Raw genomic sequence first — 14,675 nt, forward strand, 5'->3', positions numbered from 1 at the left:
TTGTAACAAACGAATTTTTTTGGTGATAAAAGTTTAAAATTTTCGAAGCAATTCAAAAAACTCTAACAAAAGAAAAACGTTTTCGGTACACGTTTTCCAAACGTTTTTTTTTCTTTGCGTGTAACTTCATAACTTCACTCTACGTAAAAAAAAAATAAAATGAGTAAAAATTGATATATCAAAAATATTCTTAGCTGCTTTAGTTATTCTCTTATTCATACTATTACGTTGCTAAAGGTTTAGCAAAGGATTGGTAAGGGCACGGGTGGTAACTGTCATAACTGCCGAATATTATCAGGAATATGGCCCAAGACCGAAGAAGACGTGGAGTATATTGGAAACTCAATAGGCTTTGCATAATTTACTTTGTATTTTTTTTTTTTGTTATGTTCACATATTAGACATTGATTTCCTATTTTATTATAATGCCAAATAAAACATCGTGTTGTTAATTTTGAGTGTGTTCTTAATATTTCAATTCCACACATAGAAAAATTTCCAATAGGCAATTCTCGCATGATTATTAGGCGGTTCGGCGTTGTTGACTCGACTTTTCTGGTTCCAGCCGATTCAATGCCGAATTTACTAGTGCTGAAGCAGTAAAATGATGGCATTTGTTCTCTTCATGACTTACCTTGAATGCTTCACTTGAAAAAATGGTTTTATTTTATTTTATAAAGATAAAATAATTTTATTTATATCTCTTAAATACTATAACAATTTTCAAAACCATATTCATAAATATATGTGATAAGGACATACATACATTAAAAAACGATTAGGGATTTTAAAAAAGGAGTTTCCTTCCTTAAAAAAAAATAAATTTAGAAAAAAAATTTTAATAAAGAAAATACTAACAAACAAATAATTTTTTATATACAATAAAATGTTAAAAAAATATTTAAAACAAAAATAAAGCATATGGACAAAATGAAATATTTTCTCACAGAAAGCTACCAAAGGGGTACGTGGTCGTGTAGTTCCCTCTTTCAATCCACTTGTTTTGCCTCATCCCGATTCTTACGGAAGGATACCGAATGTATAAGCAATGGTGGCAAGGCTCCACGTAACATTTGCAAACGTTTACTCTTTTCCTTTTCGGGACGACGAACTTCTTCGCGTGACGAAGAAGTTGAGGGTGTGGCCAATGAACCAGCACCACCACCGGACAACATCTCCGAACTGGCCGATAGCATTGCCGATCTACGGAAATAACGTGGCATCGAATAATCTAAATTATTGGCCCTGGCTGCATTGGCCGTTTGTATGGAGTACAATGATTGAGAGACACGATATTTCTCAATTGTTGGAGTATCTTCATAGTGTTTGGGTAAATTACTAAACGATATGGATGGTACTTCAGGTGTCATACTGATTTGATTACCCGAACCGGTAATGGAGAATATATCCGTTTCACTTGCAGCCGAACGTACATTGAAATGTGGCACACTTTTAACACTACGCAAATGGTTCTTACGTGGTGTGTTCGAGATACCGGTGGGCGGCAATAGATGTGGATGTCTATCAATGAGACGTGGTCGTAGGATTACTTCATCATCCATATCTGCATTTGCATTGGGTGTAGTTGTAGCCGAGGGGGATTCTTCTTCGGCTATGGCTTCAAATTTCTTGGGTGTTATGGTTAAACTTTCCTCGGGCGAAGAATCTGGACTTATGGTAAAAGTGATGCGTTTTTCTGGTACGGCATCTTTGTGATCAGTAACGGTCTTCTCATTGGGTGAGTCCAAAGTATCGCCATTGAGATTTGCTAAAATGTGAATAAAAGAAAATTCTTTAGAAAAAAATACAATACAAAATTTGGTGCAATAGAAACTTATGTAGAAGAAGTACTGAAACCTTTTTGAATTGTATATAATAAATTTATATGTATAAATATAATTATAAAAAAATTTTACTTTGATTCCATTTATTTACTTTTATAAATATAAAACCTTAATAATAAATAGAAAAAATACTAACTAACAACAATGGTTTTCGATTTGAGAGTGATTGGTATCATTAAATGAAATATTATAGCATACTTTTAGGCGTTATGTTTGAAATAGTGACCAGCGTTGCCACAACGAAAAAAAAAATCCTTGCCAAACGAATTTTTATTTTTTTCCAAATTAAATTAATATTTAAAAGCTAAAAATTTTCCAAAATTTTACTTCGATAGAAAGTTTTATTTCTATTGAAACTTTTGTGTCAAAATTTTATTTCTATAGAAAGTTTTGTCCACATTTTATTTCTGTAGAAAATTTTTGTCAAAATTTTATTTCTGTAGAAAATTTTCTCACAATTTTATTTCTGTAGAAAAGTTTCTCACAATTTTATTTCTATAGAAAATTTTCGCAAAATTTTATTACTACAGAAAATTTTGTCAAAATTTTATTTCTATAGAAAATTTGGACAAAACTTTATTTCTATAGAAACTTTTTTGTCAACATGTTATTTTTATAGAAGATTTTGTCCAAATTTTATGTCTATAGAAAATTTTGTCAACATTTTATTTATATAGAAAATTTTGTAATAAATTTATTTGTATAGAAAATTTTGGCAAAATTTTATTTCTATAGAAAATTTGTCAAAATTTTATTTCTATAGAAAATTTTGTCACAATTTTATTTCTATAGAAAATTTAGTCAAAATTTAATTTCTCTAGAAAATTTTGTCAACATTTAATTTCTATAGAAAATTTTGTCAAAATTTTATTTCTATAAAAAATTTTGTCAAAATTTTATTTCTATATATAGTTATCGCAAAATTTTATTTCTGTATAAAATTTTTACAAAATTTTCTTCCTACACAAAATTTTTGGATAATTTTATATCTATAAAATTTTTTGGTAAAGTTTATTTCTGTACAAAATTTGGGCAAAATTTTATTTCTATAGAAAATTTTGTTAAAATTTTCTTTCTATAGAAAATTTTGTCAACATTTTGTTTCAATAGAAAATTTTCCATTTGTTCCGGCCATCGGACCAAGTTTAAAAATTAGTAATTTTTTGGACCAATGAAAACCCTGATAGTGACTCTAGTTTTTATACAGTTGAATTTGACAAAATTTTCTACAGAAATAAAATTTATATAAAATTTTGTCAAAATTTTATTTCTCTAGAAAATTTTGTCAAAATTTTATTTCTCTAGAAAATTTTGTCAAAATTTTATTTCTCTAGAAAATTTTGTCAAAATTTTATTTCTCTAGAAAATTTTGTCAAAATTTTATTTCTCTAGAAAATTTTGTCAAAATTTTATTTCTCTAGAAAATTTTGTCAAAATTTTATTTCTGGAGAAAATTTTGTCACAATTTTATTTCTATATATAGTTATCGCAAAATTTTATTTCTGTATAAAATTTTTACAAAATTTTCTTCCTACACAAAATTTTTGTATAATTTTATATCTATACAATTTTTTGTAAAGTTTATTTCTGTACAAAATTTTGGCAAAATTTTATTTCTATAGACAATTTTGTTAAAATTTTCTTTCTATAGAAAATTTTGTCAAAATTTTATTTCAATAGAAAATTTTCCATTTGTTCCGGCTATCGGACCAAGTTTAAAAATTAGTAATTTTTTCGACCAATGAAACCCCTGATAGTGACTCTAGTTTTTATACAGTTGAATTTGACAAAATTTTCTACAGAAATAAAATTTATATAAAATTTTGTCAAAATTTTATTTCCCTATTTAAATTTTATTTTATTTCTGGAGAAAATTTTGTCACAATTTTATTTCTGTAGAAAATTTGGCACAATTTTATATCTGTAGGAAATTTTCTCACAACTTTATTTCTATAGAAACTTTTTTGTCAAAATGTTATTTTTATAGACGATTTTGTCAAAATTTTATGTCTATAGAAAATTTTGTCAACATTTTATTTATATAGAACATTTTGTAAAAAATTTAGTTGTATAGAAAATTTTGGCAAAATTTTATTTCTATAGAAAATTTTGTCACAATTTTATTTCTATAGAAAAATTTGTCAAAATTTTATTTCTCTAGAACATTTTGTCAAAATTGTATTTCTATAGAAAATTTTATCAAAACTTTATTTCTATAGAAACTTTTTTGTCAAAATGTTATTTTTATAGAAGATGTTGTCAAAATTTTATGTCTATAGAAAATTTTGTCAACATTTTATTTCTATAGAAAAATTTGTAAAAAATTTATTTGTATAGAAAATTTTTGCAAAATTTTATTTCTATAGAAAATTTTGTCAAAATTTTATTTCTATAGAAAATTATGTCACAATTTTATTTCTGTAGGAAATTTTCTCACAACTTTATTTCTATAGAAACTTTTTTGTCAAAATGTTATTTTTATAGAAGATTTTGTCAAAATTTTATGTCTATAGAAATTTTGTCAACATTTTATTTATATAGAAAATTTTGGCAAAATTTTATTTATATAGAAAATTTTTGCAAAATTTTATTTCTATAGAAAATTTTGTCAAAATTTTATTTCTATAGAAAATTTTGTCAAAATTTTATTTCTCTAGAAAATCTTGTCAACGTTTTATTTCTATAGAAAATTTTGTCAACATTTTATTTCTATAGAAAATTTTGCCAAAATTTTATTTCTATATATAGTTATCGCAAAATTTTATTTCTATATAAAATGTTTACAAAATTTTCTTCCTACACAAATTTTTTGTATAATTTTATATCTATACAATTTTTTTTAAAGTTTATTTCTGTACAAAATTTTGGCAAAATTTTATTTCTATAGACAATTTTTTTAAAATTTTTTTTCTATAGAAAATTTTGTCAAAATTTTATTTCAATAGAAAATTTTGAAAAAATGCCGTTTTGACGAAAATGGGCGAAACTCAACCAAATTCCATTTGTTCCGGCCATCGGACCAAGTTTAAAAATTAGTAATTTTTTGGACCAATGAAAACCCTGATAGTGACTCTAGTTTTTATACAGTTGAATTTGACAAAATTTTCTACAGAAATAAAATTTAGACAAAATTTTCTATAAATTTTTGAGAAAATTTTCTATAGAAATTTAGACAAAATTTTCTATGGAAATAAAATTTGACAAAATTTTCCATAGAAATAAAATTTTGACAAAATTATTATAAAATGTTGACATTTTCTACAGAAATAAAATTTTGACAAAAATTTCTATTTCTATGTTAGTTTGGTATTGTGGTAGCCCCACATTCGACGATCTGTCTTACTGAGTCTCAGAAATAAATATATAAAATTTTTATAAAATTATAAAATTAAGGCGATTGATCCCTCTTTTTAAAATTGAGGAGATTTGTCACCTTACAAATAACATTTTAACAAAATTTTCTATAGAAATAAAATTTTGACAAAATATTCTATAGAAATAAAATGTTGACAAAAAAGTTTCTTTAGAAATAAGATTTGGACAAAAATTTTGACAACGTTTTCTATAGAAATAAAATTTAGACAAAATTTTCTATAGAATTAATCTTTAGACAAAATTTTCTATAGAATTAATTTTTAGACAAAATTTTCTATAGAGTTAATCTTTAGACAAAATTTTCTATAGAATTAATTTTTAGACAAAATTTTCTATAGAAATAAAATTTTGACAAAATTTTCTATAGAAATAAAATTTTGACAAAATTTTCTATAGAAATAAAATTTAGACAAAATTTTCTATAGAATTAATCTTTAGACAAAAATTTTGACAACAATTTGTATAGAAATAAAATGTAGACACCATTTTCTATAGAATTAATTTTTAGACAAAATTTTCTATAGAAATAAAATTTTGATAAAATTTTCTCTAGAATTAAAATTTAGACAAAATTTATTATAGAAATAAAATTTTGACAAATCTTTCTACCACACAAGCGGCAAAATCGATTTAGGAATAAATTTTAATTACAATGAACGCTCTGAATAGTGGACACTCATATGTCGCTAATTCCTACTCTCTGATGACACTATAATATGGGCGTAATGACAATTAGGAAAGAAGTAGTGTAAGACTAGGGTTACACGAAATTTACTTAAGTGAGCCTGAAATAACGAGGCTGTTGCTATACCCAACCCAATCTAAACAATATACGAGGGCGGTTCGGAAACTTCTTAGCCTATCAATGAAGGAGAATAGTTAGTTTTTCAAAAATATTTTTATTTTTCAATATAATCCCCTGAAACGTCAATACACTTAGTCCAACACTTTTCTAGCAATTCTATCCTTTGATTAAAATAGTTTTCCTCAAGGTCTTCAAAATAGTGGTTTACAACTGTAATTGCATCTTCATTTGAGGTAAAACGCTTGCCATCAAGGATTTTTTTTAGATTTGGGAACAAGTAAAAGTCACTGGGAGCTAAATCAGGAGAATAAGGTGGGTGGTCAAGCAACTCGTACTTTAATTCGTTGATTTTAGCCATTGTTAAAACACTCTTGTGCGCTGGTGCGTTATCTTGATGAAAAATTATTTTTTTGTGTTGTAAGCCAGGACGTTTTTCTCGAATTTGTACATTTAATTGATCCAAAAGGTTGCAAAAGTACTCTGAATTTATTGTTTTACCCTTTTGCAGATAGTCAATCAATAAAATACTTTTGAAGTCCCAAAAAGCCGTTGCCATAACCTTACCAGCCGATTGAATTGCTTTTGCCTTCTTTGGGGCACTTCCTCCAGCTTCAGTCCATTGTTTGGATTGTTCTTTTGTCTCTGGAGTATAGTGGTGGATCCATGTCTCACCAACAGTTATGAAACGACGCTTCAAATCCATTTTATTTCGCTTAAAAAGATCCAAACAATCTTGAGAAATGTTCATTCTTATGCGTTTTTGATCGACTGTTAACAAATGCGGCACCCATCTTGCAGAAAGTTTTTTTCATCTGTAGTTCTTCATGCAAAATTAAATGGACTCGATCATTTGAGATGCCCATGATATTAGCAATTTCACGCACTTTTATTCGTCGGTATTAAATGATCGACGAATAGCATGCACTTTGTCTACAAATTCTGTTGTTGTTGCTGGACGTCCACTACGTGGTTCATCTTCAATGCTTGTACGACTACGTTTAAATTCAGCAACCCAATTTTTTACTGTTGAATATAAAGGAGCACTTTCACCTAACACATTCATTATGAATTTCTTGTCCCGATAAACCTTTTTTATGTAAATATTTAATGACAGCACGCATTTCTAATTTTTCCATTGTAAAACAAGTATATATGGCCGTAAGTTCGGCCAGGCCGAATCTTATGTACCCTCCACCATGGATTACGTAGAAACTTCTACGAAAGACTGTCATCCACAAATTTCATCTCACTCGGATGAAATTTGCTCCTCCAAGAGGTTCCAAAACCAAATCTTGGGATCGGTTTATATGGGGGGCTATAAATGATTATGGACTGATATGCACCACTTTTCGCATGGTTGTTAAATATCATATACTACCACCACGTACCAAATTTCAACCAGATCGGATGAATTTTGCTTCTCCAAAAGGCACCGGAGGTCAAATCTGGCGATCGGTTTATATGGGAGCTATATATAATTATGGACTGATAGGAACCAATTCCTGAATGGTTGTTGGATACATATACTAACATCACGTACCAAATTTCAACCGAATGGGAAGAATTTTGCTCTTCCAAGGTGCTCCGGAGGTCAAATCTGGGGATCGGTTTATATGGGGCCTATATATAATTATGGACCGATATCGACCAATTTTTGCATGAGTGTTTGAGGACATATATTAACATCACGTACCAAATTTAAACTGAATCAGATGAATTTTGGTCTTCCAAGAGGCTCCGGAGGTCAAATCTGTTGATCGGTTTATATGGGGGCTATATATAATTATGGAGCGATATGGACCTATTTTTGCATGGTCATTAGAGACCATATACTGACATCATGTACCAAATTTCAGCCGGATCGGATGAAATTTGCTTCTCTTAGAGGCTCCGCAAGCCAAATCGGGGGATCGGTTTATATGGGGGCTATATATAATTATGGACCGATATCGATCAATTTTTGCATGGTCATTAGAGACCATATACTAACATCATGTATCAAATTTCAGCCGGATCGGATGAAATTTGTTTCTCTTAGAGGCTCTGCAAGCCAAATCGGGGGATCGGTTTATATGGCAGGTATATATAATTATGGACCGATATGGACCAATTTTTGCATGGTCATTAGAGACCATATACTAACATCATGTACCAAATTTCAGCCGGATCGGATGAAATTTGCTTCTCTTAGAGGCTCTGCAAGCCAAATCGGGGGATCGGTTTATATGGGGGCTATATATAATTATGGACCGATATCGACCAATTTTTGCATGGTCATTAGAGACCATATACTAACATCATGTACCAAATTTCAGCCGGATCGGATGAAATTTGTTTCTCTTAGAGGCTCTGCAAGCCAAATCGGGGGATCGGTTTATATGGGGGCTATATAAAATTATGGACCGATATCGACCAATTTTTGCATGGTCATTAGAGACCATATACTAACATCATGTACCAAATTTCAGCCGGATCGGATGAAATTTGTTTCTCTTAGAGGCTCTGCAAGCCAAATCGGGGGATCGGTTTATATGGGGGCTATATAAAATTATGGACCGATATCGACCAATTTTTGCATGGTCATTAGAGACCATATACTAACATCATGTACCAAATTTCAGCCGGATCGGATGAAATTTGTTTCTCTTAGAGGCTCGGCAAGCCAAATCGGGGGAACGGTTTATATGGCAGGTATATATAATTATGGACCGATATGGACCAATTTTTGCATGGTCATTAGAGACCATATACTAACATCATGTATCAAATTTCAGCCGGATCGGATGAAATTTGCTTCTCTTAGAGGCTCCGCAAGCCAAATATGGGGGATCGGTTTATATGGGAGCTATATATAATTATGGAGCGATGTGGACCTATTTTTGCATGGTCATTAGAGACCATATACTGACATCATGTACCAAATTTCAGCCGGATCGGATGAAATTTTCTTCTCTTAGAGGTTCCGCAAGCCAAATCGGTGAATCGGTTTATATGGGAGCTATATATAATTATGGACCGATATGGACCTATTTTTGCATGGTCATTAGAGACCATATACTAACACCATGTACCAAATTTCAGCCGGATCGGATGAAATTTGTTTCTCTTAGAGGCTCTGCAAGCCAAATCGGGGGATCGGTTTATATGGGAGCTATATATAATTATACACCGATGTGGACCAATTTTTGCATGGTTGTTAGAGACCATATACTGACATCATGTACCAAATTTCAGCCGGATCGGATGAAATTTGTTTCTCTTAGAGGCTCTGCAAGCCAAATCGGGGGATCGGTATATATGGGAGCTATATATAATTATGGACCGATGTGGACCAATTTTTGCGTGGTTGTTAGAGACCATATACTAACACCATGTACCAAATTTCAGCCGGATTGGATGAAATTTTCTTCTCTTAGAGGCCTCGCAAGCCAAATTTGGGGGTCCGTTTATATGGGGGCTATACGTAAAAGTGGACCGATATGGCCCATTTGCAATACCATCCAACCTACATCAATAACAACTACTTGTGCCAAGTTTCAAGTCGATAGCTTATTTCGTTCATGATTTCAACAGACGGCCGGACGGACGGACATGCTCAGATCGACTCAGAATTTCACTACAACCCAGAATATATATACTTTATGGGGTCTTAGATCAATATTTCGATGTGTTACAAACGGAATGACAAAGTTAATATACCCCCCAACCTATGGTGGAGGGTATAAAAATTGCGGATGCGTCTTTTTTGAACACCTGTTTCTATATAAAGGAGTTACCAGATCGAAAAAAAATTTAGCATGTGTTCATAACAAAGATGGAAGTTTCCAAAACACTTTACTTTTTTCTGTTTATACCGCGCTTTTTGTGCTAGGCTAAGAAGTTTCCGAACTGCCCTCGAATAATGATCTATCTCAAAATATTATAACTTTCGCTTTTAGTTCAACAGATATAGTATGGTGAAATTGGCAGCACTTTGTGCTGGTTATCGGTTTCTAATAAAACCCGTTATTTATGAAAAATCATGTAAGGTATTTAAAAGGCGTTTTGGTTTCACCTCGTTTATCACATCATATTTTTAAAACATGAGGTATGATAACCTTGCTACGCACATTTTATATGGATTTTATACCATTGACTTGATTATTCTTAAATAATTAATTGTTTAAGGTTTATCTGTTATTAAAGGTTTAATTATTTTTAAGTGTAAACAACTGAATTCAGTTTTAAAGAAAGAAAAATTAAAATCAGAAACATTTTTATTAGCATCGCTAAGATAATCATTGGCATAACTGGTTTTCGTCCCCACTTAATTGGTTCTACCAAATATGCGGCATAGAATTTAGTCAATAGCTTTATGGGGAAAGTGTTAACATTTGCTCAATTAGCCCATATTCTTTTTTTATTTTAAATTTATCAGTCACCAATCAATCCATCGATTTAATAAATCAATCAAAAAAACGAGCAAGCCAGATCATAAATCAGTTCTTTTTAGCAAATGATTAAGGTGTTGTTGTCACATGCGAGAAGGTTCGATTTGAAGGCTTTACCATTGAAGTGAGCATTTCGAAAGTAATAATTTTTTGTTGTTTTTGACATTTTGCTTAATATGTGCGATTTCTTAAAAAATATTGTATTTGCTTGTTTTTTTTTTTTGATTTTTTTGTTTAATCACTTAAACCCCTTCGACAATAAAAAGATAAGAGAAATGCTGTGCACAGTGGATATTACGTGTGTAATATTGCAATTTAAATTATTCCTATGCCTGACCCATTGTTCTATTAGGTTAGGTTTAAGTGGCAGACGGCTTTATTTCAGGCTCTCTTAGACTATTCAGTCCATTGTGATAAAACTTTAAAAAATTTGATAGTATGACCCAACACAATAATTAAAATTTTTAAAGTTATTCACAGAAAATTTATATATCTATATATTTTTGTTTTTTTTATACTCTACTTTAAACAAAAATCGTATAAAGGGGTAGTCCACCGCAGGGACCAAATATCGAAAAATAAAGTAGCGGCCCTTTGTCTAGACATCACACCTAAGCTTCCTTCGAAATTTCACCCAAATCGGAGAACTTTGGCCCAATTTTGAAAAAACCGGGCAAGGGGGATGTCCCCCTCCACCTCCAGAAATCAAAAAATGAGGTACCCTATTTTCACCACATGATTACCCTCTACGTTCTCCGAACATTTTTCATGTGAAAAAATTAAAACTATTTTATAACAAAAGCAACTGCGATGAATTGAAAATATAAAATTGTGTAATGTGCGTTGTATGAACAAAAGATTTTCCCGATATTGTGTTAAAGTTTTTCTTGAATTTTCTTTGCTATAAACTCCACAGAGCCCGAGGAATGCAAAACCGTGGAAATCGGTTCGTGCATTCTGGAGTTGCATCAGAGATGGCGCTGTATATAAAAAAGATTTTCCCGCTTTTCCGTTAAAACTTTTCTTGAATTTTCTTTGCTATAATCTCTACGGAGTCCGAGACCTTTCCAACGAATGCAAAACCGTGGAAATCGGTTTGTGCGTCAGGAGGCAAAACCCGACTTATTTTTATATAGTAGATTTTGTCAAAATTTTATTTCCATACAAAATATTTTTTAAAATTGTATTTCTATAGGAACTTAATTCTGTAGCAAATTTTGTCAAAATTTTATTTCTATCGAAAATTAAAAAAAAAAAAATCAAAATTTTATTTTTATAAAAAAATTGTCAAAATTTTATTTTAATGAAAACAAGTAAGGAAAGTCTAAAGTCGGGCGGGGCCGACCATATTGTACCCTGCACCACTTTGTAAATCCACATTTTCGATACTATATCAAATCCGTCAAATGTGTTGGGTGCTATATATAAAGGTTTTTGTCCCAAATACATGCATTTAAATCTGACTCCATCTGAACAAAATGAAAATTTGAGTCACTTTTACAAGTTTTCGACTTAGCAGTGGCGATTTTATAAGGAAAATGTGGGTATTTTGGTCATTTTTGTCCAAATCGGAAAAGCATATATATTGAAGCTATATAGAAATCTGAACCGATTTCAACCAAATTTGACATGCATACTTAGTATTTTAATTCTACTCCTTGTGCAAAATTTCACGTAAATCGGACTACAACTTTGAACTCTGTGGTCATATGACGGAAAATCGGGCGAAAGATATATATGGGAGCTATCTAAATATGAACTGATTTCAAAAAAAATTTAGCACACTTGACTACACTACTAATTGTACTCATAGTGCAAAATTTCAACGAAATTTGGCTAAAACTCTGGCTTCTGGGGCCATATAAGTCTATATCGGACGAAAGATGTATATGAGAGCTATATCTCAATTTGAACCGATTTCAATCAAATTTGGCACACCTGACTATATACAATTTATTGTTCTCCTGGTGCAAAATTTCAAGCAAATTAGGGTAAAACTCTGGCTTCTGGGTCCATATAAGTGCATATCGGGCGAAAGATATATATGCGAGCTATATCTAAATCTGAACCGATTCCTTCAAAAATCAATAGGGTTCTATTCTGACCCAAAACAGAAACTTGTGCCAAATTTGAAGGCGATTGGAGTTAAACTGCGACCTAGACTTTGATCACAAAAATGTGTTCACAGACAGACGGACAGACAGACGGACATGACTAGATCGACTCAGGGACCCACCCTGAGCATTATTACCAAAGACACCATGTGTCTATCTCGTCTCCTTCTGGGTGTTACAAACATATGCACTAACTTATAATACCCTGTTCCACAGTGTGGCGCAGGGTATAAAATTTGTCAAAATTTTATTTCGTTGGAAAATTTTGTCAAAATGTTATTTCCATGGGAAATTTTCTTAAAATTTTATTTCTATAGAAAATTTTGTGAAAATTTTATTTCTATAGAAAATTTTGTCAAAATTTTATTTCTATAGAAAATTTTGTCAAAATTTTATTTCTATAGAAAATTTTGTCAAAATTTTATTTCTATAGAAAAATTAGACAACGTTTTATTTCTATAAAAAAAATTGTGCAAATTTTATTTCTATAGAAAATTTTGGCAAAATTTTATTTCTATAGAAAATTTTGTCAAAATTTTATTTCTATAGAAAAATTAGACAACGTTTTATTTCTATAAAAAAAATTGTGCAAATTTTATTTCTATAGAAAATTTTGGCAAAATTTTATTTCTATAGAAAATTTTGTCAAAATTTTATTTCTATAGAAAAATTAGACAACGTTTTATTTCTATAAAAAAAATTGTGCAAATTTTATTTCTATAGAACATTTTGGCAAAATTTTATTTCTATAGAAAATTTTGTCAAAATTTTATTTTTTTGTTTTTTTTTTTTTAAATCTTATTTCTACAGAAATTTGTTTTCAAAATTTTATTTCTATGGGAACTTAAGTAAAAATTTTCTTTCTGTAGAAAATTTTGCAAAATTTTATTTCTATAAAAAATGTTGTCAAAGTTTAATTTCTATAGACAATTTTGTCAAAGTTTAATTTCTACAGAAAATTTTGTAAAAGTTTAATTTCTATAGAATTTTTTTCAAAATGTTATTTCTATAGAAGATTTTTCCAAAATTTCTCAAAAATGTATTTCTATAGAAAAAGTGTACAAAATTTTATTTCCATAGAAAATTTTGTCAAAATTTTATTTCTATAGAAAATTTTGTCAAAATTTTATTTCTATAGAAAATTTTGGCAAAATTTTATTTCTATAGAAAATTTTGTCAAAGTTTAATTTCTATAGAAAATTTTGTTAAAGTTTAATTTTTACAGAAATTTTTTTCAAAATGTTATTTCCATAGAAGATTTTCCAAAATTTCTCAAAAATGTATTTCTATAGAAAATGTGTACAAAATTTTATTTCCATAGAAAGTTTTGTCAAAATTTTATTCTATAGAAAATTTTGTCAAAATTTTATTTTTATAGATTTTTTTTTTTAAATCTTATTTCTACAGAAATATGTTTTCAAAATTTTATTTCCATAGAAAATTTTGTCAAAATTTTATATCTATAGAAAATTTTGTCAATTTTTTTTTTTATAGAAAATTTTGTCAAAGTTTAATTTCTATAGAAAATTTTGTTAAAGTTTAATTTCTATAGAAAAATTTGTCAACGTTTAATTTTTATAGAACAGTTTGTCAAAATGTTATTTCTATACAAGATTTTTCCAAAATTTCTCAAAAATGTATTTCTATAGAAAATGTGTACAAAATTTTATTTCCATAGATTTTTTGTCAAAATTTTATGTCTACAGAAATTTATTTTCAAAATTTTTTTTTTTGTAGAAAATTTTGTCAAAATTTATTTCTATAGAAAATTTTGCCAAAATTGTATTTCTATAGATTTTTACACCCTCCACCATATAATGAGAGGTATATTAACTTTGTCATTCCGTTTGTAACACATCGAAATATTGCTCTAAGACCCCACAAAGTATATATATTCTGGGTCGTGGTGAAATTCTGATTAAATCTAGCCATGTCCGGCGGTCTGTTGAAATCACGCTAACTTGTTATTGTTATTTCATATGAACCGGTTGAAATTTTGTCTCTAACAACCATGCAAAAATTGGTCCATATCGGTCGATAATTGTATATTGCCCCTATATAAACCTATCCCCAGATATATCCTCCGGAGTCTCTTGCAGTAGCAAAA

At 29.5% G+C, this 14,675-nt stretch overlaps 1 protein-coding gene across 6 annotated transcripts in view; it reads right to left on the reverse strand.

Annotated features, from left to right (window-relative positions):
• Window positions 1–660: 660 nt before the first annotated feature.
• The window catches only part of LOC142223965 (uncharacterized), a 136,923-nt gene continuing 122,908 nt past the window's right edge, over window positions 661–14,675 (reverse strand). For all 6 annotated transcript variants that reach the window (XM_075293765.1, XM_075293768.1, XM_075293767.1 and 3 more), the window contains exon 6: window positions 661–1,768. In XM_075293765.1, the coding sequence (XP_075149880.1) occupies window positions 990–1,768 (779 nt within the window). In that variant the 3' untranslated portion in view covers window positions 661–989. The remainder of the gene's footprint in view (window positions 1,769–14,675) is intronic.

This window comes from Haematobia irritans, chromosome 2 (assembly GCF_050003625.1).
Source record: "Haematobia irritans isolate KBUSLIRL chromosome 2, ASM5000362v1, whole genome shotgun sequence".
NCBI lineage: Eukaryota > Metazoa > Arthropoda > Insecta > Diptera > Muscidae > Haematobia > Haematobia irritans.